Raw genomic sequence first — 22,503 nt, 5'->3', positions numbered from 1 at the left:
AGTAAACTATAAAAAAACTGCCCCCTTTCCATGTCTTTTACCCTGCCTTACCCCACATAATCCATTACAGAATGCTGATCAATGTCTGTAACAGGATAACAGAACTTGGTCTCTGCTCCACTATTTCTAAGTTGGCAGCATTTGATTTCTAAAATTTACTGAGTCAACAACACAAGCGTCAATCTAAGTGCTAGTTTTGGAAATTAGCACCTAATTCTCTTTAAAGTGCAGAGACTAGATAGGCGTTGCATTTTATTGTTGACAATCTAGTAGGTGAGTTAAAGTATATGGAAGACACTATTTCTATGCACTAATTGCTGTAGCTACTAGGTAATATTTCAAAGTATATCTGAAAGTTTATAAATGTTTCAGGTTATGACACAACCTCTTTTTTTTTTTTAATCCATTCTAGAACACGTTGTCGTAATTCTGGGCCTGTGGCACTGTCAAAGAAGAGCATCTCCCAAGTTGCAGAGATATTTAAAACAAAAGGTCACTGTGAGAACTGTGATAAACTGTTTGCTGATAAGAATCAGATCACCCAGCATAAACAAACCACTCAACATAACATTAAAGTTCTTACTACAATGGAAGAGTCCATCTTGATGTTCTGTCATATCAATGGAAAAAATAAAAACCAGTCTCATTTGTGCCAAATTGTGGATCGGTCAAGACCACTGCTTAAAAGACATTTGACTTCAAATGAGTCTACCAGTGAAAGGGGGTCTACTCCTCCAAAACAGAAGAGCGATTTAAAAGATAAAAATGAAGATAGCGTAGCAAACCAAAGTCAATGTAGTGCTTCCAAGGTAAAAGCCTGGTTTTGTGAATGCCTTCAAAAGTTTTTTACAGAAGAGTCAGTAGAAAAGCACATTTTATCAGCAAATAGGATCTGTCACAAGTGTGCTGTGTGTGGAAAGCTTGCTGAAAATTCAAGCATTATCCGCCTGCATATGAGTCGATTCCATGGGGGAGCACACTTGACTAATTTTCTTCTCTGGTGCAGAGCATGCTCTGTAGATCTTCTCAGAGAAGAGGATATTATGGGACATGTGACTGAATTTCATGGTGGACATAGTTACTATTATGAGCAAGAAGCTCTAGAAGATGAACCTATGCCATCCGCTTCTGACGCAACATGCGTTTCTGCAAGTGAAAAGAAAGACTGCATTCCTAGTCCTGTGGAACTCTCCCCTGAAAAAAGTCCTATTCTGGGAAAATGGCAATGCCGCATTTGTGAGGAGATGTTTGAATCTGAAGAGAGCGTTAAACAACATTGCATGTCCTTAGAAAGCCACGCATTTCACAGATACTGCTGTGGCTTATGCCGAAATCACTTTCGGAAAGTAGGAACGCTACAGCGACACTTCCAAGAGCATCATAACCAGGAGATACAGACTAAATACTTCTGTGGCCTTTGCGGTAATCTCTTCTTTGACACAGAAGAAGAATTTCTAATCCATTATAAGGAGATTCATAGCATGGACTATGCATTTGTGCCTGAGCAGATGGAAGTATCAATAAAAAAAGAGGAGGACTTCCTCCCAGTAGAAAAAGGAGATTGTTTAACCTGTGGTTGCCGGACAACTTATGTCTCCAGAATAAACAGGAGGAACGATTATGTGAATTGTCAGAAAGCCATGCTGCAAAAAGGAAACTTATGGTTTCGATGCTGCTTCTGTTCTGCAACTGCACAGAATTTTGCTGATTTGAACACCCATCTCAGCAGTCACACGTCAGTGAAACAAAAGGAAGAGATGTATGTTGTTAGATGTGCTGCGTGCAACAAAAACTTTGACAATCTTCAGAGCGCGCATCAGCACTATCACATGAAACACTGCTTCTTGCAGAAACCTAATATATCAAGTCTTGCATCAGCATCGGAAAATACAGTATTCAAGTTCACAGCAAGTGGGTCTTGTGTGGACAGAAAACCGCACAAGCTAAAATTTCAACCATCTCCATCCAAGAATCGGGAAAGACCGCAGTCATCTCCTCTGCAGGGACCAATACAGGGAAAGAAAGAAAAAAAAGAGAACTCGGCATACTCTGAAGAACCTGGTGAAGGTTTGTAGAAATTTTTTTTTAACATTAGAAAAATATTGTTGTCTTTAACACACTCTGTTTCCATGTCAGTACAAGTATGTAGCATACCACTTGCCTACATCCAGTCTATAAATCAGCTCAGAATTTAATATTTGTTATTTCTCAAAGCGGCATTTTGAATTCTTGGTATTTGAGTTTCTAGAACTTGGACTCAAAAATTTATTGCTATATGCTGTATGCATGAAGTCTTTAAAAAGCAAAAAGTAGGCAGATGTGAGAACCCTGGGACTGAAACATTTAATTTTCAAATTAGTTGGGAGCATAATGTGGTGTTAAAAGGAAGGAGACAATCAAGGACCCCAAATAAAGATCTAACTCTTAGAAATGTAAAAATGGTCTATAATATACACACACGTTCAAGAGAAACTTGCCTTCTTTGTATGTATAAATATTTATGATCCTGGTAGTGCTTTCTGTGTGGGGAGTCCTATTATAGCACAGTTTCCTTAGCTTGCCAAAAAATAATTTCAGCTGAGAATTTATATTCTTAGTATGTATTACGTGTTTGTGCCTTGAGCACACAAATATTTTTTTTTGGAAGTTCATGTCACTTCCAAGAATGATATCAAGAATGCTGAAGGTGTACCTTGTGTTAAAAAATTGGAAGTGTTTTTAATTACTCATGGTGTCCTAATGCTTTTGATTAAGAGGTTGACATTTGTGTTGGATATACAGCAAAAAGTATGTCTCCGAACATTTTACGTGCTTTTATGCATGTAGGCAATTAAATGTCATGGAGACTTGCCGTAGTAGGGGGTGCACAGTTGAATATTAAGTGGACTATTAAAATGTCTCAGTGCAGGACAACAGCTTTCTGTGCCTACCACAAAAATATCCAGCTCTACACCATTGTACAGCTAGACTCTACTTTCTTTTTTCCAATTTGTGCATTACTAAATGCTACTTCAGTTGATTTAAAAACAATGCAATCGCCAAATAGGATCATGTTTTGTAACTTTTAGCTTCTAGAACAGTTGAATACATGAATTTTCAAAATCGTATGTTAAGTTGATGTATGTTGGTTGACCAGAAAGCCAGGCGAACTTTAAATGCGTCCTTTTTATCCCATTGAAGATGGTGAACTTCCTGATCTTGACTACCTGAGTACCATGACTCACATTGTGTTGGTGGATCTGGACAACTGGGGAAGCTTATTCACGCAGCTGCCAGCTAACCTGAACCAAGGGACGTTTATCTGGGGCTTTCAAGGTAAAAAGTGGTTGGAAGGAAATAGGAAGAGAAGATTAACCAGTCTACACAAATACTTGAGCAGAGATTCTTTGAATCTGAGAGAATGAAGAGCAGGAACAAGCAGCCACTAGGGCTTCTTAAATCACACTGTCACGGGCACCATGTAATAGAAATGTTCTTGAACTTTTCTAACTCGGTCTTAACCTCCTCTGCTCTTATTATTCCTTGTAGAATATCGTTCCAGAATTGCTGAACGGTTTAGCAGTCTTTCTGGCTTCCCTGCTGAACTTACTTAGGCTGTATCATACTAGGTTTTCTTCATTATCAGGACAGCCATAATACTCTGAGATTATTTTCTTTCGAACTCCCAAGTCCTTGTTGTAATGTTCTTTTTCTTTTTGGTTCCAAAAGGCATGATTTTACATTCTTGTACTTGAATTTTGTTCTGTCTCTGGCTTGCTCCTTAAGGATGTCCTTGGTCATCCTGTACATCAATAGGTGTATCTTGCATCTGGAAGATACTAGTAGTGGTACAAGGTGATTGATGGAACTCATGTTGTTATGGGTTTGTGAGAAAACTTTTTGCAAAGTTTACCAATAGCATCCCTTTAACTTGATACTTTTCCTTACCTGACTATTCTTGAACCAACTTCTTGTCCACCTCATGCTTTTTCTGCTGGTTTTCTCTGTACCTGCTTTTATAATTATTTCGCCTGTGGTACATTGAATACTTCAGTAAAGTCTAGATAAGGGATAGCTTCAAAATATTTATTGCCTGAAACATAGGCGTCATCTTAACAGACTTGTAGGAATTGTCAGGTGTGTTTTACACTTAGTAAGCACCATTGCACTGCACTTCTTTACTTAATGTTCTTGATTATCTCTTCCTTTAGAAGATAACCAAGAACACCCTGAAAGCTGAGAGTTTTCATGCTGCTGAGGTTGGATAGAAAGGCCTGTTGTTGCATGAATCACTACTTCCCCCCCCCCTTTAGAAATAGGTATTCCAGTTAGCTGATGAAGGCAGAGCGAGTATGTCTGTGAGTGTAAAGCGTAAGTCCTTCAAACAGTCAGCTGTGCTCCTGGACCTATAGTCTAACCTGGTTGTTAGGAGTTCTGGGAATGAATCCTCTGGTGTTCTCTGTTAAAGTGGGCTGCACTCCCGAGTTTTGTGTTGTGCTCAGGCATTACTTCTGTATCATTACCTGTATTGTCATTACCTAGCCTTTGGCCTCTCTGTACAGTAATAGTATTCTTGCACATGCGCACATACGTACACAAAGCCACAGAAAATAGTGATTTTGAGGGTTTAGATTATACTTAATCATTCTGGATTTCTGTTCCATCCTTCTCTATATGGTGGAACAACCTGTTGTTTGTTCTTGCTATCTTTTGTGAAGCTTTGCCCAGCTTGACTTCTGGTCCAATTTCACTTCACCTCTGCACTCCTTGACTTCTAAGGTGATTTGGGGTTTGGTTGTGGTTTTTAATTGCTGAAGGTTTGTTGTTTGTTTCTATAGTTATTCAATCCACTTGGCCTCGGAAAAACTTTTTTTTTTCTTTTTCTACAGATAAAAATAAGAAACTATTAGGAATCTGACTTGAAGTGTCAGGCCTGTTTGACATCTAAAGTCCAAAGCTACTTTGTCTGGGTTTTATAAAGAATTACTTAGCAAAGAATAATTTTTCACAGTTATGTCAAACTTTCCCCACTTGAATTCAGACACTTGCTTTCAGTCGTACTTTGTATTTAATTTACTCAAAACTGGTTTGTCATTAGTTGACCCAAGCTTGTTTGTTATGACAGGGTCTTCTGTGCTGTTACTATCTTTCCAAGGTTAAAATGTGCTACTTTGATTCAGTAAGAAAAAATTGATTAAACCCAGGAATGTCTAAACTGTATTGTTGTCAGAAATGTCTCTGTCAGAAAAGCCAGGGTTGGTGATTACAAGTCTTTCACAAATAGCAGTGATCAAGGCTGTCACAACAGAAGAGAATGACTTGCAAACACCATTTTTCTCATAGATGGATGCCCCTAAATCTTCTCTGTGTAGTCTGTTAGTAAATCTTTGAGCTTTGAGATAATTTTTTATACTCTCTTATAGCCATTAGGCTGAAAAAGGGAAAGAAAGGAGGAAAAAAAAAAACCAAAACAAAAACAAAAAAACCCACCCAAACAACAAAACCAAAACCCTGGAGAAATCTACTTAAGATTGCATGTACTTCTTTGTCAGCCTGGGGATGGGTAGGCTCGAATACACAATCCTCTCTACCCTGGTTACTTGGGCTTTAGTTTCACATGTCCTCATATGAAGTGCCATCAATGACTGCTTTCACTTCCCATTCAAAATCCTTTCTTGCATCCAGCCACTTTATCATCTGGCAGATAAAGCAACGTTTTTTTTCCTCCCCATTGCAGACCCATTATTTCTTAGCAATTGGGAATGTAACGAAATTCTTATTGACTCCCTTCAAATTGTCCTTCCATTTGTTTGTCTTTTTATGTTGCCATAGTAACTGCAAGCTCCTCTGTTTTTCCCTCTCTTCTTGAGAGAGTTGCTGCTCCTTTCCTTTCCCTTGCAACCTGTTTCAGCCTGGTGTTCTTTTTATCTGTAGCAGGCCTGTTAGTCAGCTCGTCTAATTATCCAACTATTTTCTCAGCCACTAACTACGTTTTAGGATACTGTTGAGAAAATTCCTGCACTTCCCCCCCCCCCCCCCCCCGTTGTAGCGTCATTTTGCTTATCCTTGACTGCATCCAAGTGTTTGTCAGGACTCTAGCATTTGTTTCAGCTGTCGCTCCAGTTCTTGGATCTTCTTTTTAAAGAGTTCTGAGATGTGATGTGTCAGGCAGTTAGTCTACTGGAAGTAATCTTGGGCATTACATTAGTACAGGATTCCCAAAGAGAAGCATTTCTGTTACTTGTACTATGTTCCCAGAGCTCCTCTGCTTCCGCATGTTAACCATAACTGTGCTTAAAACTGGAAAAAAAATACATCGTTGTGTCTAAACACATATGATATCTAGAAGATAAGTTTTTCAGGATTAGAAGAAAAAATCATACAAAATTGAGTGAAAGGCTTTGTGTAGGATCAGGCTAGCTATTTTTTCTTTTTTTGTTTTCTAACCCAAGAACAAGGGTTCTTTTGGAACTTTAAATATATGTTTATTTTAGCTTTCACATTGGTCAAAATAAATTCTGTCTTTAAAGTGAGATTTATCTTTGCTTTTGCCTTCTTGCATTCTTAATTCATGGTGGCATTTCTGTCTGTTTTTTTTTTTAACCATTATTTTTCTTCTTCTTCACTGTTTAGGAGGACACAGCAACTGGAAACCTCCAGTGGAGTGCAAAATTTACAATTATCTTAAGAGGATTGGATGTTTCTTTCTTCATCCACGTTGCGGTACCAGAAGAGAAGCAGCAGACTTTGCTCTCTGCATTCATGTAAGTTAGTGCACGCTTTCTTGATTGTTGTGTTTTTGTGCCCAGAGAAGAGTGGCAGATGATACCTGCTGTTGATGTTAAGCACTAATTACAGATGGGATTCTTAGATTCTCTTCACATGACTTCTGCATCCACTAGAAAGAATGATAAACCTGTCACTGAATTGAGTGGAGACAGCCTGTTGAGAAATTATTTACTTCCCCCCCCCCCCCCCCATTTCTGTAGGAATAAAAAAGTTAGCCCAAATGGGACATCAGTCTGTTGTGGAGGGGAAGGGGTCCGGTTAGAGAATGAAGAATAAAAACCCCACAATTCTTACAGTTTCTGTTTCAAAGAGAAATGTAACTCCTGCCTCTTTCTTCAAGTAGCCCAAATCTAGAGCCACTTTTAAGATGGAGTTGGATGGGTGCCAGTTTCAGAGACCCTGTTGGGCTGAAAAAAAGCAGTGCCTCTGTTCGGTAGACCTAGGGCTTTGGCTGGGTTGGGAGAGGTGCAGATGAAGGACAGGAATCTGGGATGCCGTGGGGATTCATGTTCCTTCATGTAGTGCCTAATCAATTAGATAAAACTACTTGAGAATCTAATTATACAATATAAGGGTGTTTTGCAACAGTGTTTGTATGTTGCATTACACTTTTTTTATGATTCTTAAAATGCTCTGCACAGATGACTTGTTTTATGTGGAGAAGGTTCTGAAATTCTGCTTTTCAGGAATTTGTTCCATACTCCATCTGTACTGTTCTGGTAGCCATTTCCTATAGCTATTGTCATATGTATAGAATAAATGCAGTGTCAAACTGTTGAAATAATACCTTTCACAGTGGTGTAATGTGCATCGGACCATAAAAGCAGAGGTAAGTTGCTGTAGAAGGCTTTCCTATGAAGACCTGTCTTACAAAAGCCAGCCAAACCTCACGAGATAAAAACGTGATCTCAGTTTCAACACTTGTCACTTGTTTCCATACAGGCTGGTCGTCTGGATGAGCACCTGCCCAAGCAAATTCCTTTCACTGTACTTTCTGGAGACAAAAGCTTCCTGGAACTGGAAAGTCAATTTAAGATGACTCAGCGGTCAGCTCGCATCCTAAATCCTCACCACATTGAAGGAGACATGATGTGTGCCTTGTTAAACAGCATTTCAGATACCACAAAAGGTAGAAAGTAAACATTAAACACAATCTTTCCAGTAAACCAATAGTTCTTTCCAATAAAAGAATTGAACGCTTGTGCTGGTAACACCAGCTGTTGCTTGATGCTTCTTGTATTGGTATTGTACTGGTATTTCAATGAAATATAGATCAGAAAATCAACTTGCTTAGGGCAAGCTTTGAAACTAGACTTAGGCATTTTTATTCAACGTAACAAAGTCTGTCCTCCCTGTATTCTTTATAGGATTTATTCTTCTATAGCAGGCGACAAACTGTTGTTTCACTCTGAAAACTCCTTTCTAGTTAGGGAAGCTGTTTAGAGCACTCTCGTGTGAATATTTGTCAATTGGTACTCAAATCTGCTTTGCTTGATTTGTTCTGGGTCTGAAACAAACATGACCCTGCTAAAGCATCATGATTTCCCAAAATATCTCTGCCTATTTTAACTCTGATTGTCCTCCTGGCCACTTCCAGTCGCTTGATATTTGTCTTACTGGCACATGGCTCACACATCTGTTTGGAGGAAAAGTATCAATGAAAGCTTTTAAGTTCTCTAGAATGCCATATTCTAGTTAATGGCACACTAAAACGGTCGCACTGTTTTTATGTAGGATAATCAAAGAGGTTTGAGCCAGCTCATTTTCATGCGAAGGATAGTGGAGCTGAGATGAGTTTTAATACTTGTCAGTATTTTAAAATATCTTGAAGTAAAGTTTTCCTAGAAGATCTGACATTTCTCTGTAGACATGCTATTGCTTTTCCTGGCTGCTTCTTGTGGTTTTGGGGGCTTGTAAATCGAGTGTGTATTACAGAAAGTTGTTTCTGAATTAGCCCCAAACTGTTTTCAGAAAAATACACTGCTAGTCTTGATGCAGGTGTATGAGAGCTATCGCATGGTGCTGCTGTTCTACCAGGAATACTGAAGTGGAGTGCCAGCACTGAACGGTGAATTGGCATCAGTCGATTAAAGGAAGAAAGAAAGATAGGATAATTAAATGGTTTCCTGAAAAAAACGATCTGTGGTGAGCTGGAATTGATTTATGTGCTTCTGATACAGAAAAGATGCTTATAGAGTTTTCTGGCCACACCAGGCATTTGCTGGTCTAGATTTTTCAGCTGGATTATGGAGATGTGATTCCCAGCCAGAAGCAGCCATACCAGTAAAATTTCTTGGTGTAGTTAATTACAGAACTGTCACTTTCACTAGTGCAGTTCATTTTGCTCAAGGGGGAAGATGACTTTTCTCCATAGTTATCCCTAAAGCTACACGTTGAATCATTGCATTCCCACTACGAATGTTTTCTTTGTAGAGTGTATTGCAATTCCTAGATTGATAGATCTCTTCTAATGTAATTATAGCTATAACTATATATTAATGTGGGAGGCTGCTTCTGCTTTGGGAGCTTTGCATATTTTTGGGAGGAAGAGTTGGAAGAGAGCTGTATAACTTGCAAGCAGTCAAGTCAATTTAGCTGTAGGGGCCTCCTTTCTTGTACAGTTTGTTGTGCGACTTAACGACACAAGACTGTGAGGAGAGGGGAATGACTGTTTTGCTATGCAAGGGTACCATAGCTCCCTGCCTGGGTAGTTTTGCTAGTGTAGCTTTAATCACCGGGATATACTGGCTCAGAGGTGATGACTTCGATCTAACCATTTTCTGTGTATAAATTATACTCCAGTATTTTTCTTTATATTGCTCTTGCTTTCAGAAGTTTCCCAATCTAACTGTTCTTTCAATGTCATTTCCTATGTTAATATTTATTTTACTCTTATGGTGATGGGCTCGGGTGAGAGGCCCCAAACCTTAACTTGCTGGCTGGCTAACTGTTGTGCATCCCACTTAAGTTATGCATGTGGTCATGTTATTAAAAACAAACAAACAAAAAACCAAAACAAAAAATGCAAACAGAACTTTGAGCCAGGAAAGTGATGGAATCACACATGAGTCCTTTGGCTGTTGGCATTCCCTGGCAAACTTGTAAGGAACAGAATTGTCTCGAGCCATCCTTGGTCCCTTTCTCCAGTCAGTGTCAGCCAGGGGGACCCAGATAGTGAGAGCTGCCTTTGTCTCCTGTTCCTGTACTAAAACAGGACATTAGAAAATTCATTTTTGATAATAGGCTGATGTTCGCTATGTAGTGGGATGATGTCATTACCAAGAGTCTATAAAGTTTTTTTAAAAAGATAAAGCCACCACAGAATACATACTTCACTGTGTGGCTCAGCAGCATCAGCAAGCATTTGCAAGTCTTAGTGTGGCAAGGCCAGTATCGGAGGGCTGAGACAGAAAGTCGTGCAAGGTATCATGGGCTGGTATAACCTGTTGTCCTGTTACAGAAATGCAGATGAATGTAAGGAAATATAAACAAGAATTGCTTGCTTTTGTGACTTTCCCAAGCCTATAGCTATTATTCTGGAGGGAGAAATAAGCAAGAAACGGTTACCACAGAGAACTGTGTTGAAAAATATAAGGCAGTTGTTGGTATTGGATGAGCTTCAGAATGAAAAAGCTATTTCCCTGAATCACCTTCACGGAGCTGTCATTAGCTTGTAAGCCGTTGGATTGCATTTGGATTGTGGCAGTCTCTGACGGTTGCACCTTGTGAACCATTTTACCATGTCAGCAGAACTGCAGTGGGAACTGTGGTACGTGCATTCATTTTAAAATAAATAAAAATAAAAGTTCCTGCATATGTTGCAATCGGGTAACGACTGTATGTTACTTTAGGAGACCACTGGCTGTAGTGGATGCATGAATTTCCTTTGAGGTATGAAAAAAGTAGGCAAGATGTTTATTATTATTTGCTTTCTTCTGCTGCTAAACCTAAGTTCATAAATACAGAAGGTTGGTTGTTTTTTTTTTTTTTCTTTAATGCTGGAGGCACCACACATGGTCAGATATTCATACATGTTAATGGAGTGGTTTGAGAAAGGTAGAAGAGTTTTTTTTTTCAATGTCTCTCGCTTTAATTCCTTTGCAAAGAAAAGTTTGTAGTATGCTGAAAAAAAACCATCATTCCCTTGTTTATGTCATGACACTTGATATCTAGTCATGACAGTACTGCTACAGCTTATGCTTCTAATGATTGCTGGACAATGTTGAGGGCAAGCTGATGGTAGGTTAGGGGTCATCGTACCCATCCTGATACTGACAGGAATGCCACAACTTCTTGATTGACAAAAGTGATTTTTGCGTGAGTTAACTGTATTTCTCAGTCATATTCAAATGAGCTCTTAAGTAAAACAGACTTTTTTAATAAGAGGACCAAATTTTTTTGAGTATTTCTTCCCTTTCTTTTAAAGAGCCAGGCTGTCTTCATGAGACTGTCAAAATCAACGGTGTAGTGATGTACTGTGTTGCCTGCCAAATAGCCACTGCACCTCTCTCACTGACCCATAAGGTTCGTTTCCACTGTGCTCAAGTGGAGTTGTCAGTCTGCTGCTATTGTCCAAAGTGTTTAAATACTACTGAATGCAGCTTCTATGAGAGTTTATATTTGGAAGAGCAGGATTTCAGTTCATTTTGATGAATGCTGCTAAGCTTCCTAGCTCCCACTATCCCAAAAAGCTTTTGGGTTACATACAGCCAACAAAAGAATTTAAGAGGAATTAAGGATTAATTTACGGAAGATGTTGAGAATAATTGCTTGCCTTCTCAGTAGTCAAGTTTTTGTGGGTGTTGAGATACGATATGAATATCACATCTGACCCCAGTCTCTGCTTTTTCCGAACCTTCAGTTAACACGCACTGCAAATGACTAAAGATAGGTCACAGCCTCCAGCCCCCACCATCCAAAGAGACTGAATGTGAAGGGCATGAGCAACTGCAGTGTGACGCACCTTGAATGAATGATAGTTACTCTAGTAAGCATCTGTTCTTTTATTTACACTGTTATTACGGTGGCCACAGCCCATTGCAGTAGGAGGTGATAAGAAAGTCACCCTTGAGTTGTAACCTTGTGTTTAGCTACAACAGGAAGTTGTTATTGGCTTTGGTATGTCAGTGGCATCTCTTGTGTGCATCTTTGGATATATGTATACGCCCTAGGGAGAAAGCGATACATTAAGACCTAAGATAATGAGTCTGAACGAGAATTGTAGCCAAGTGGATGAACTGGGAAGACCTCACCACAGATCATACAAAAAAATCCTCAAGGTTTAGTTTAATCTGGTTGTGAATTTTAGAGAGGTGTCTAAGATGAAGGTTAAATGAAAATCTGAGTAATCATCACAGTATTGGCCACAGTTTCAAAAAAAAAAAAAAGCAATTGGAGGAGGATGGGGGATGGAAAGCTTTATTTTTAGTCATGCTACACTTGAATGAACAGATGAATGTGCATCTGTAGGGAGAGAGAGATAGAGTGAAGCTTTGGTTTGCATGGAGGAAGAGAGGTCTTGTGTATTTGTGAACCCTCAGCAGGGAGTAGCTGTACTTGCATTTACAGATGATGTTACCTTAACGAAGAAACGGAGATTAGAGCAGTAAGTATTGGGGAGGAGTATGTGGGGAGGATCCTTCAGGGACATATTGAAGAAGGAATAAAGGAAAGGATTCTGGAAGCCAAGGAACACTGTTTTAAAGGCAGCATGATCACACATACCGAACATGATTGCTAACAAAGGTAAGGATGGGGTACTGATACTAACTTTTTGGCTAAGTAGTTACTAGAATTCCAAATGAGGTAACTTTAATGGTATCCTTAAGGTAAGGTAGCACTAAAACTTCAGACATCAACTGTAAAAGGAGAAGGGTCAGTGGTTGGAAAGAAAATTAGTTAAGTGTGATATGAATGTCACTGTACATTGGGGTAGTAAAGAGGCAGATGAGATGGGGAGTTACTGAAAAGACTAAGAGAAGGAGCATTGTAGGAGAGAGAAGTGGAGGTAGGGTGTGAGACTTCACAACATGTGAAGTAGTCAGGAGGCGCGTTAAGAAGTTGTGCGGCAGGGGAGGAGGACTAAGGCCAGGGAAGGGAAACTGAGTCTCTGGTGAGACAGAGGAACTGGTAAACCTGATGGAAATTATTAAGGGAATGGTGGTAACTAGGGAGGTTGCAAGACAAGAGGGTCAGATATAGGGGGGTAATTATGCTGAGGCACGTGGGCAGCCAATACAAATTCAAGTTGTGGCGCTTCAATGTCAGGACAGTGGGTGGCGCTTGCATTCTGTGAAAGTTCACCGGTCTCTTCCCAGAATAGGTTTCTAGGAGAGACTCATGAAATGTCAAAAAATCACTACATTTGCTCCTATCTATAGGGTTGATCTTTCTGAGCTCTATATTCATCTAGAATTTGCTTTCCTGTTTTTTTGGGTTTGTTTTGTTTTGGGGTTTTTTTGTTCTTCCAGCAGGAATTTGGCAATACGTGAGGACAATAGTGAGCAGTAGGATTTCTTTGAGAGAACAGGTATGGTCAGAGTTTCTTAGCTGTTTTTTATTTAACAAAAGGTACTAGAGAAGAGGCCATATCTTAAGATCTCATGGCTGAGAAACTGAGCAATTGCTTTTCCTCTGACCCCAGAGGAGCTGGGAACTACAGAATGTGCTAAGCATTTTAACAAAAGAGACAAGATATGCCTCATTTCTCCAAATTAAAACATTCTCATTTACTCTCCATCATCAGAAGATGCCAGCAGTACCACAAGTATATGCTCATGAAGTGTGGGCTGGATGAGCAAACTGTGAGGTGGACTGAAAACTGGCTGAATGGCCAGACCCAGAACATGGTGATAAGTGAAGTCCAGTTGGAGGCCAGCAACCAGCAGTGTACCCCAGGGGTCAATACTGGGTCCGGTCCTGTTTGTCTTCATTAATGACCTAGATGGTGGGGCAGAGGGTACCCTTGGCAGGTTTGCTGATGACACAAAGCTGGGAGTGGCAGCTGATACACCAGGGGGTTGTGCTGCCATCCAGAGGAACCTTGACAGGGGAGAAACGGGCTGACAGGAACCTCATGAAGTTCAACAAGGAGAAGTGCAAAGTCTTGCACCCGGGGAGGAACAACCCCAAGCACCAATATATGCTGACCAGGGGTCAACCATCTGGAAAACAGCTTTGCAGAAAAGGACCTGGGGGTCCTGGTAGACACCAAGTTGACCACAAGCCAGCAATGGGCTCTCATGGTTAAGAAGGCCAACAGCACCCTGGGCTGCATTAGGAGGACTGTTGCCAGCAGGTTGAGGGAGGTGGTCCTTTCCCTCTACTCAGCACTGGTAAGGCCATAACTGTCAAGTTCTGAGCTCCCCAGTACAGTATCTTTTTGGTAATATTCAAGAGCCATCTGGAGATAGCCCTGGGCAGCCGGCTCTAGGTGACACTGCTTGAGCGGGGGGCTGGACAAGATGACCTCCAGAGGTCCCTTCCAACCTCAGCCAGTCTGTGATATTTGCATGGAGTATATTCTTAACTGGAATCCAAGACCTCCCTGAGACCAGAGTTCAGTCACAGGGTACAGACACGCTACGAGCAACATTAGGTCAAGCACAATGACCTGTCCCATGTGGAAAAGCAGCCTGGTCTCTTCTGACTTGAAAATGCATCTGTTCGATCAGTTGGCCTTTCCTTCTCTTTAGTTGACAAGTGATGAGTTCCACACTAATAGTTCTTGCTGTCTAGCCCCTGAAGGAAGCCTAGTTCCTGCCCCCACCCTCTTATTTGCTGGAGTATTTCTGCCTAGGATTTTTGCCTGGAGATGGCTTTTCTTCTGCTACAGTGTTATTCCTGATTCTCACAGAGCCATATCAGAACATCTTAAAATTCTCATCTTTACTGCTTTTGTGCCTTTAGTCTGTGCTCTGTGTAGGTTTGGGGAGGAGGGTGGAGGCAGGGGGGAACACTGAGGACAAGCATAACCATGTTTTTGTTTTTGGATAAGGAAAGCCTCATTATAATTTGAGATACGGACAAGTCTTTGTGTGAAGAGCTCGTAAATAAGATTTGACTCTTTGCTAGCCTCTTAACGGGTTAACTTGTACCAACTCAAAGATTTTGGAGAATCCAGCAACTGCCTTCATGGGAAGCTGAATGTACATTAATACAGTTAGGCAGAGGGGAGAGGAGTCTTGCAAATAATGAGCAGTGAAGGCAGAGTGTAGCTCAGGAGACTTTTAATGTGCTTCATAACCACATTTGACTCCAAGCTGATTTTTTTTTAGTTTTTTCCCTCAAACTAATGGAAGATCAGTACTAAATGTTTTCAAGTTTCATAGTTTCTGGCAGTGGAATGGTGTTTCTTCAACTGTGCTTTAAGCAAACCTGTTCTCTGTGATGTTATAACTATCAGGTAGTATTTAGTTAGTGCGTATCAGGTGCAGTGATAAATCATGGGGCAGGCAGCTTGTTTTAAAATGTTTCAATGTTTTGCATGCCAGTTTACATATACCTCTGTTCCAATATGAATGTGTACCCCATGTTATTACAGCGGTGTAATTAAGGTGGTGAGACTAACAAAACATTTCGGCAAGATAAGGCCTGCATTAATACATAGGATGAATCCTAGACTTTTTCTTAATGAACTAAAATAATAATTCTATTTACAAATCCTGTTCTAGCATTCATAACTGTCCTAATTGACAGTAAAGTCAACTTAGCTGCCAATCTGCTATATTCTGAAAAATGAGCGTCAGGTTAGCCTGTTGCCTGGGTCGAGGGAGCCAGGAGTAAGCAGGAAAGCGCTGTCCTTGAACAGCGTGTCAGTGGGTTGCCATCATGGCTTCTTCTGTGGTAAATGCTAACTGGCGCCATAACCCGTTCCAGGAAAGTTGACTTCTTTAGATCATATCTGAAAAACTGCTGAATTTCTGAGTACTCCGATCCTCTGCTGTTTAACCACCTATGCAAGATGCCAATCAGAAGAATATTGCTTTCCTGTTTGCCAGCATCTTCTGTCAAGTTGCCTAAAAAAACCCTACAAAACTTCAGGAAAGTGCTCCTAATGCATTTTTATTTGAAATGGAAGAAAACCAGAGGCTCCCTTCTATATACCTTATTACTTACTGCTCTCAAGATCTCAATTCTTTCATTATACTTACACCAACAAATTAGTTAGGGAGTGATTGCTTCAACTGTTACACCTCTAATGGGTACAAAACTTTTTAGAGCAGTCTCAGATGTCTTCTGGGCTGGAAAAGGATGGTTAATAAGGGAGAAGCCGCTTGTGCAAAACCTTTTCTTTGCATTTTTTTCTTCCCTTTTGTAAGTGGTTGTAATGACATTTGTTTGGGTTATGTGGATTTTTTTCTTTTGCTTTGTTTGCTTTGGAAGATGATGTAAAAAATAGTATCTCTTCTGCCCAGAGATAGTAGGCAGCTCCAAAAAGGATTCACAGTCAGTCTGCCAAGTGACTGAAGAAAGACCATTTTAACTGCAATGTGTATCCAACTATTTTTGGCATCTTTGTGGGCTCCTGATCTCTGTTTGATACCAGCTGTTGGAGTTTGTATTCCTGGAATTAGGAAAGTCAGCAACGTTGTTGTTCAAACAAGGTATATGTGTCAGAGGTTTGAAAACCGATTTTAGAAAGTGTACCTGTCTCTTTGAATACCTTCCTTGGGTCATTTAAAATGCCAGAAGTCACACAGTCAGTAAAATAGATATCCATATCGAAATGTTCTTTGCCGGTAAACATAATCAGAAGTACACTGGTGTACTAATAAATGTGATGACTTTAAGGGAAGTGCTTCTGTGGGTGTGACCATAGGAGACCTAGTTGATTGCGAATACTGTAAGACTTCATTACAGAGACCATCTCCCAAAATAGCAATAGCCTGTAGCAGGAGAATGAATACATAATGTGACTCATCGACTTGTTTATTTTTTTAACCTGTAGATTACTGAGACTGTTTAAAGCAAATGAAAAAACAAAACAAAACACTTTAGGTACACCAATCCCTACTAGACACTTCAAAATGGAGCTGTCATTCCGGAGCTGGAAACCAGCCTCGTGAAGAGCATTATTTAGAAAGGGAAAGGTGGTGGAGTTTTGGCTGGGCTTGGCTATGATGAGTTAGCAGATTAAACGAAGTGTATCAACTTTTTTCTTCTGTGAGACTTGAACAACATCTGCTGAATTGCACTGCTCAGTTGAGGTATAGCACTCCATTGTTCAAATGGAGTATTTAGGCAACAAAATACAGCTAAGATCATACGTAGGCAGAGACACGCTATAGCACTTCTTCCCATAATTAAATCCTTGATTCATTTTGTAGAAAGTGAGTAATGTCTTTTTTTTTTTTAATAACTAAGTATTGCAAAAAAGCAAATGCAGTAGACATTAACAGTAGCTTCTGCACCTATTATTTCTTGTTTCTGCTTTAAAATAATATAAAATTGAAGCAGTCTGCGTCTAGATTTTGGGGATAAAGGGAAGAAGGTAAAAATATATAAAAATAACTGTCTCTTGAGTTACTGTCTTAAACTACCACTATAATGTATTTTTATCTTGATTTATCTTGATTTTCAGATGATAACAAGTGTATTTCTTCAAATCCAACCTGCAATGTTGTTATAGTAAGAGAAATGCAAGAGGGGACTTAACTTTTTTTTTTTATTAGAAACAACGTGTAATTTATGTTTCATTTGTGCATTTAAGGTTCAGATAGCGAAGAGGATGAAGATATCAAACTAACAATGAAGAAGAGCTTAGAAGAAACAAAGAAACAGGAAGGTCTGTTAACTTTTACTTCTCTGTGATCAGGAGTGCTATTAATTATGGAAGATACAGAAACTAAACTTAGAATCAGTTTTACAGCAAGTGACCTCTTAAGAATACTCTCTAAAATATGCTGGGCAATCTTGAGTAGTTAAGAACACTGTGATGAGTTATAAATAAAAAATAATTTCCTAACCTGAAAAGTATGCCAGCAGACTTAAAATCTATTTTATCTGTGTACCACAGGGTATTGTGCAATGAGAGACTTGACTGAGCTCACTTTGTACCAGTTTAATATGACTCTCTTGACTCAGAGTAGAACTACTGACTAAGTAGTTGAATTTCTGAATAAATAGTTCAAAATTAGGCATTATATCTCAACAAAGCACTCTGCTCTCCTAAAAGAGCTGTGGATTTATGCATGAGTTTGAATCAGCAGTACAGCTGTTTGCTCACGTCGTATCTTACCTTATTTGAAATTGTTTTCATCCTTTTTGCTGTTGTGCTTAGTGATGGTATTTGTACAATGTAGTCATTAATGTTTGGTGACAGACTATAGTGCACTTTGAAAATAATTTATTGTTTAAAGGCTTGACTCTACTCTTCCACCTGATGGAAATAAAACTAAGTAAAAAAAAAAAAGTCAAATAATTTGCACAAGGTCCGTGATAAAACTGATAACTAAATCTTATATTCCCAGAATTTATTCAGTTATAAATTTACCAACTGTTACTAAATATTTCTAGAGTACTGAGAGTTTGCTGCGCTCAGGCCGCCCTCGCAGTGGGTATTGCCATCAGGGACAGCAGCGGCGGTTGGTGCACGCAGGAGGCCCCAGACCTTACGAGGCAGCCTGCCTTCGGCTGCGCTCACTGGCTGCCTGCGTGGTTGGTGGCAGTTCTGTCACGGGGTAAGAGGGAGTGAGGAGGCAAAATCAACCCCAGAAAGGGGTAAAAAGGAAAAAGCACTAGTAACTGCTGGAAGAGGAGAAAGCAAAAAGCAAGAGTAGGAGGCAGAAAAAGCTGCTTCAGCAGCTCCAGGGAATAGAGGACAATCCAGGTATCACTGTGGAGCTAACCGCATGCTGTTACCAACAGAGTCACAGTTTGGACCTTATTCTTGATTCTTGCACGTGCTTAGTGGCTACCGGACAACGTATTTTGATGCAAGCAGTTGACTGCAAATGGCTTGCTGCTTTATTTTGGTTTCAAAATTTCTTTTTTGTTTCTGTGACGAAGTAATGTTTTCTTTTCAGAAACTAACGTCTCTTTTATCAGTAGTACCAGATGTTACAGCAAAGTCCAGGTGAATAAATATGGCTCTGTTGACATGAGAGAGCATTCATTGATACTGCTTCTGTTCCGAATCTAGGCCTTGCATAAAACAGCCCAACAATAATTAAAGTTTTAAAATCTGCTATGTTCATATATATAATCATTTTGTTTCCTTTGTCATAAGAACAGACAGCTTTTTTTATAGGATGTGCTCCTCCTAAAGCAGAAGATGAATAATTCAGGAATGACAGTGTGTCTGAAAGTTGCTTTAATTTTTCCAACTATACCATTGGTATTAATATTTACTGTACATACAAACCTTGTCTAACTTATGATACTTAATTCACTAACCCCAAACAATTAGTGCCCAAACCAACCTAAATGTAATGCAGAAACGGAGTTGCTTTTTTGAGTATTATGAAAGGTGTTTAAGAGTGGTTGTTAACAAGTCAGATGAGTGCAATGCAGTCTTCCCCCCCACCATCAAAAATGTTACAGCCCTGATCTAGACTATTCTTACTGTTGATGTGACCTTTTCTCTGCTTACGTCTGGCCTTCCTAGTAAGAGTGACAACAATGGTACCAAGTCAGAACGTAGGTACCGGAGTATCTGTTGATAAGGAACTGGAATGAAAATACTGAAACCTCTCTGCTTGTTTTTTGTGTCTGTCTTTTTCATTTTAATGCTTTATTTATTTTTCTTGGTGCATACACATGGGTTCTAATCTTGGTATTATGTAATATAACATATGTAAATATGTAGTTATACTCTTAAACTAATCACTGGGCTGCCCCTAGTTAATACAGTGGAAGGTTGTAGAGGTTCTTCCTATATTTTTGAAGTGTTGAAAAGATAGTATAAGACAGAAGGAGGGAAAATACTTTCATTCTGTTTCTCTACCTTTTTTTGCAGTCTACTGGCATGGCCCACAGAAGTAACTTGTTGCTTTATGCAGTAATATTAATGTAGTTGTGTTATCAACCATGGTTTGAGATTATAATCGTTTTTTTTTGTTTATACAGAGGAAGATGCAGAATTGGAAGAAGCTATCAAGAGAAGCCTTGAGGAAATGTAGATGAAGATACTTCTGTACACTAACACCATGTCATCAGAGCTGCTCACAAAAATAGAAGCTTGTTCATCTATTTACAAAGGTTCAGAAATACCACTTCAGAAACACGTCTGTATCTTGAATTGTTAGATTTATAATCTGATGTCCTCTGTCATGCTGATGAACAGCTAGAGTTTATGGATATCTGCTGCAATATATTGTGTATGATAAAAATAAATTTTTAAGCCTTTGCATATTCTGTTTCTAATGGGTGATGACTAAGTCTCTCAGTCTAGCTGTATAAGTTGTTGCCTAATTAGTAGGCTGGTCTTACTAGGTATTTTGGGGGTTTTAGTTGTGTTCGGGTTTTTTTAAATTGGTTCTTGTATTTAATTTTTCTGTCACAAAATGTCATTGTCTTTATTTACTTTTTCATGTGGTCTTTGCAACAGATAAAAATAGTAAACTCCAAGTTTCTCAGATTTGCCTGGCTAATCTTGTTATAAAGAGAAGCTTAGATCCCAGGTTTATAAATTGAACATATGGCCGAACTCTTGCCTGTGGCCAGTCTCACCTCATAGACCATAATTTTGTCTACATCCTGTTTGTTATAAATGTCAGAATCAGGACCACAGACTGTACAGTTAGTTTGTTAGCTTTATTTTTATAAATGTATATGTATTTTCAATAGTAGCATGGTAGAGTGTTGGATTTGATGGCTTAAAGTTTGACGGGTTTGGTTCTTCTCCCTGATCTGAGGCTGGAACAACTTTTTAAGGGAACAGAAGCTAAATAAACTTTCTAGTTCCTGTTCGGAATACATGCGAGAGAATTTAGGCTGTATTATTCTATACACTATCATCTTTGCTCCCTTCTGTTCATGAAGAGGTGGCCTTGGATAAATGAATGTAGATGTGTTAATTATTTTTGTACTGTCCTTATTTTAAGGTGAACAATTATTTCTGTGTTTAAAATTGTTATCTATACCACCTTTCTCAGTTCCTTTGTTTAAAAATACCTATGCAAGCTGTCCAGCTTTACCAGCCTATTATACTTAATGATTGCTGTCAATCAGTAAGAAATCTTAATGTAATAAAATGCCAGCTTGATTTTTTTATTATTATTCATTAGCCTGCGAGTTTGCTTCTAACTGCTGTAAACCTAAATATTTATTATGCAAACAAACACTTTTTGTGGAGAGTAAGACAAGGGGAAGACGAGATTTTTTTCTCACTCTGGATTCCAAAGAGTCAGAATAACTATAGCTGTGTATCATCATGGTTAGAAAAGCTGGAAAACTGGCACTGGTTTATTTCGGATCGTGATTCTGATATAATTGCCATCTCTGAAACAAATAGAATTAAAGAAGAATCTAGTGAGTTGTCTCAGCGCTCATTAGCAATCATACAGTTTCAAGAAATGCCAGAAAATGGTTTGAACGCTTCCAGTGCATTTGACTCTGCACACCCAAGTGTTGCAGAATGAGCAGCACCTCTTAATGTTTTTCCCTTGTGCCTGCTCTTGTTTTCCCACTGCAAATCTCAGATTAATTGCACTCCTGTTCAAATCTGGGTGTGTAGCTCATACTGCTGCTGAGGAAGCCGTATTGTGGAAGCTTTTGAGTTGCCCTTAGCTACTGACTCAAGCTAAACCAGTTCCAGAATTTTTCACACCGAGTTCTTCTAATAAAGGGTGGAATGAGACCGAAAACAATGTTCATCCTCAAAAACATCTCAGTCCAAGTTATAGAGGCTTTTGCGCAGGGTTTTTTTTTTTTCAGTGCAGACCCTAAAGTTGTAAATTCCTTTCACATGAAAGGGTGTTTCAGATTGAGAAAGTTCTTTGCTTGGCTCAACAAATGTTTAAAACCTGGGTAGATGGTCTTCTCCAGAGTCTGCTATGTTAGATTTTGATCATGTGCTTTATTCCTCATAACGTTTTATTCTGTCACAAATGTCAAGTTTGCTTGTACCTGATGAGCCATGACTTAATCGGTTGCATTAAAAAAAAAAAAAAAAAAAAGCCATGTGTGCACACACATTCTCTATACTTGGAGCTCCCATTATTAGACTCATTGCATTGACCTCCTCATCTGCTTACCAAAACAAGTAGCAAATCCCAACCACTGCTGCTATGGCTTTTATAAACCAGCTAAACAGAGTTCTAGTCTCTGTATTCTTTTTATGTTAAAAGTAGTCTCCAGAATTATTGCTGTCTTGAAATTTGTCCTCATTTTCTTTGGTCTCTTTGAGGTTCTCTTAACTCTCTGAATTTTTTCTTTGCAAAGTTTTCTGCCATCACAGGCTTGTGATACTTCTGTTTCCAGAAGAGCAGAGAAAATTGGATTCTTAAAACGCTGCATGTACAGACATGTGACTTGTTACTCACCAACAGCTTGTGGTACTGCACCTTGTTCTTCAGCGGGAAAAGGTGTCTTGTAAGTGGCTGTGTTTCAGAATTTAATGTTTCTGGCTGGGGAGTCTTGTTTAACTGGCTGAAATTTTTGAGGTTTGCCCTGCGTATGCTGAGAGATTTGTCTACATTTACAAGCACAACTCATCTGTCAAAAGGAGCTTGCCCAGCATCCTTTATGTTTGTACTAGAAGTGATTTGTCCTGCCCTTTTTAAGAGAATTTGC

At 39.3% G+C, this 22,503-nt stretch overlaps 1 protein-coding gene across 2 annotated transcripts in view; it reads left to right on the top strand.

Annotated features, from left to right (window-relative positions):
• ZNF451 (zinc finger protein 451) overlaps window positions 1-20,988 on the top strand; it is a 40,590-nt gene extending 19,602 nt beyond the window's left edge. For both annotated transcript variants that reach the window (XM_087777182.1, XM_087777181.1), the window contains exons 10-15: window positions 413-2,067; window positions 3,181-3,315; window positions 6,613-6,743; window positions 7,711-7,897; window positions 17,480-17,554; window positions 19,837-20,988. In XM_087777182.1, the coding sequence (XP_087633308.1) occupies window positions 413-2,067; window positions 3,181-3,315; window positions 6,613-6,743; window positions 7,711-7,897; window positions 17,480-17,554; window positions 19,837-19,889 (2,236 nt within the window). In that variant the 3' untranslated portion in view covers window positions 19,890-20,988. The remainder of the gene's footprint in view (window positions 1-412; window positions 2,068-3,180; window positions 3,316-6,612; window positions 6,744-7,710; window positions 7,898-17,479; window positions 17,555-19,836) is intronic.
• Window positions 20,989-22,503: the final 1,515 nt, after the last annotated feature.

The sequence above is a fragment of the Nipponia nippon genome, unplaced genomic scaffold (genome assembly GCF_047370975.1).
Source record: "Nipponia nippon isolate SJK-2023a ecotype South Korea unplaced genomic scaffold, ASM4737097v1 scaffold_4, whole genome shotgun sequence".
Taxonomy (NCBI): Eukaryota; Metazoa; Chordata; class Aves; order Pelecaniformes; family Threskiornithidae; genus Nipponia; species Nipponia nippon.
The sequence above is the reverse complement of the archived record's forward strand: the minus strand, read 5'-3'. Positions and strand labels throughout refer to the sequence as shown.